Source organism: Jaculus jaculus, chromosome 7 (genome assembly GCF_020740685.1).
Source record: "Jaculus jaculus isolate mJacJac1 chromosome 7, mJacJac1.mat.Y.cur, whole genome shotgun sequence".
Lineage (NCBI taxonomy): Eukaryota > Metazoa > Chordata > Mammalia > Rodentia > Dipodidae > Jaculus > Jaculus jaculus.
Genome location: NC_059108.1, coordinates 12,489,584 through 12,491,638, shown reverse-complemented (window position 1 = coordinate 12,491,638; position 2,055 = coordinate 12,489,584). Strand labels below are relative to the sequence as shown.

At 34.9% G+C, this 2,055-nt stretch overlaps 1 protein-coding gene across 1 annotated transcript in view; it reads left to right on the top strand.

Annotated features, from left to right (window-relative positions):
* Positions 1-1,784, top strand: part of Hmgb1 (high mobility group box 1) — a 6,139-nt gene extending 4,355 nt beyond the window's left edge. Inside the window, exon 5 of the mRNA XM_012949071.2 lies at positions 112-1,784. Coding sequence (XP_012804525.2) covers positions 112-288 — 177 coding nt within the window. The 3' untranslated portion in view covers positions 289-1,784. The remainder of the gene's footprint in view (positions 1-111) is intronic.
* The last annotated feature ends 271 nt before the right edge of the window (positions 1,785-2,055 follow it).

Sequence of the window (2,055 nt, the reverse complement as noted above, 5' to 3'; positions counted from 1 at the left end):
CACTCATGAGCTATTTTAATGTATTACTTGGATCTCATGCAGCTTTGCCATGCTGTTTCTCTCCTGAACAGTTTTTTACCCTGTCATTTTCTCCTCCCTTTATTTTGAAAGGATATTGCTGCCTACAGAGCTAAAGGAAAACCTGATGCAGCAAAAAAAGGAGTTGTCAAGGCTGAAAAGAGCAAGAAAAAGAAGGAAGAGGAGGAAGATGAGGAAGATGAAGAGGATGAGGAAGAAGAGGAAGATGAAGAAGATGAGGATGAAGAAGAAGATGATGATGATGAATAAGTTGGTTCTAGCGCAGTTTTTTTTTCTTGTCTATAAAGCATTTAACCCCCCTGTACACAACTCACTCCTTTTAAAGAAAAAAATTGAAATGTAAGGCTGTGTAAGATTTGTTTTTAAACTGTACAGTGTCTTTTTTTGTATAGTTAACACACTACCGAATGTGTCTTTAGATAGCCCTGTCCTGGTGGTATTTTCAATAGCCACTAACCTTGCCTGGTACAGTATGGGGGTTGTAAATTGGCATGGAAATTTAAAGCAGGTTCTTGTTGGTGCACAGCACAAATTAGTTATATATGGGGACGGTAGTTTTTTTTTCATCTTCAGTTGTCTCTGATGCAGCTTATATGAAATAATTGTTGTTCTGTTAACTGAATACCACTCTGTAATTGCAAAAAAAATTGCAGCTGTTTTGTTGACATTCTGAATGCTTCTAAGTAAATACAATTTTTTTTATTAGTATGGTTGTCCTTTTCATAGGTCTGAGATTTTTCTTCTTGAGGGGAAGCTAGTATCTTGCTTTTGCCCATTTTGGGTCACTTGGATTATTGCAGTGTTTATCTTTTCATATAGTCAGGCTGAGTAAAATACTTTTGTCTACACACCCTGCATATCACGATAGGGGTAATAAAAAGTTTGAAAACATTTTCACCCATAACTGAAACTCCAAAATCTTGATCAATGGATGAGAGTTCACATAGCCCACTAAAGTTTACAACACGAAGAGTAACCAATTGTTTTCATAACATGGGATTATTAGAATCAAACAATTTGAAAGTCTGTCCTTGAAGGACTAATAGAAAAGTATGTTCTAATCTTTGAATGAGGACTCTGTATTCTTTAACTCCCATTACCATGTAATGGCAGTTATATTTTGAAGTTCCCACATGAAAGAAGACCTGAGAATGTATCCCCAAAAGCGTGAGCTTAAAATACAAGACGGCCATATTAAACTTTCTGTTGACATTATTCCCAGGGAAGGCTATGAAAGTGCTGGCTATACACTTTCCCGTTTGTCTAAATATGGATTGCTCAGGAAATGAGGCTATTAGAAGTATTTTTAATTAGTTGGGCCAGCTTGTAAAATTATGCCACATTTAAAATTAAAGTAGGATGTATTTTCCTATATTGTGATTTCCCCTTTAATAAATCAGACATGAGGAAGAAAGACAAACTTTGCATCTTAGTACCAGTTACCCAATTGATTTTATTTTTCTTTCCAAAACCCAAACTCACTCATTTGAGTCATGTTTATCTCCTTAGCAGTTTAAGGAACAATTTGGCGAATTTTGTGGTTTTAAGATTATCGTTCTCTTAAAGTGCCAGTGTTAAAATAGCGTTCTTGTAATTTTACACGCTTTTGTGATGGAGTGCTGTTTTGTTATATAATTTTGACTTGGATTCTTTCCATTTGCATTTGTTTATGTAATTTCAGGAGGAATACTGAACATCTGAGTCCTGGATGATACTAATAAACTAATAATTGCAGAGGTTTTAAATACTAGTTAAATGGCTTTCACTTAAGAATTTAAGATTTTGTTACACTTTTTAATTGTTTCTAACAATACCCTCTAGGAAACTTAAAATAAGGATAAGGGCTGGCAAAGTTTTTACCTTTAAAAATTCCTTACGCTTAAAAATAGGTTAAGGGACCAATAACAGGTTTTGGTCAAACATTCCAAGTGTACTCAGGCGATGCCACACATTCAATGTTGAATTGAAAACAAGTTCTTCTAAAGTAAGGCACATGTTAGTGAAAAGTGGGGCTGG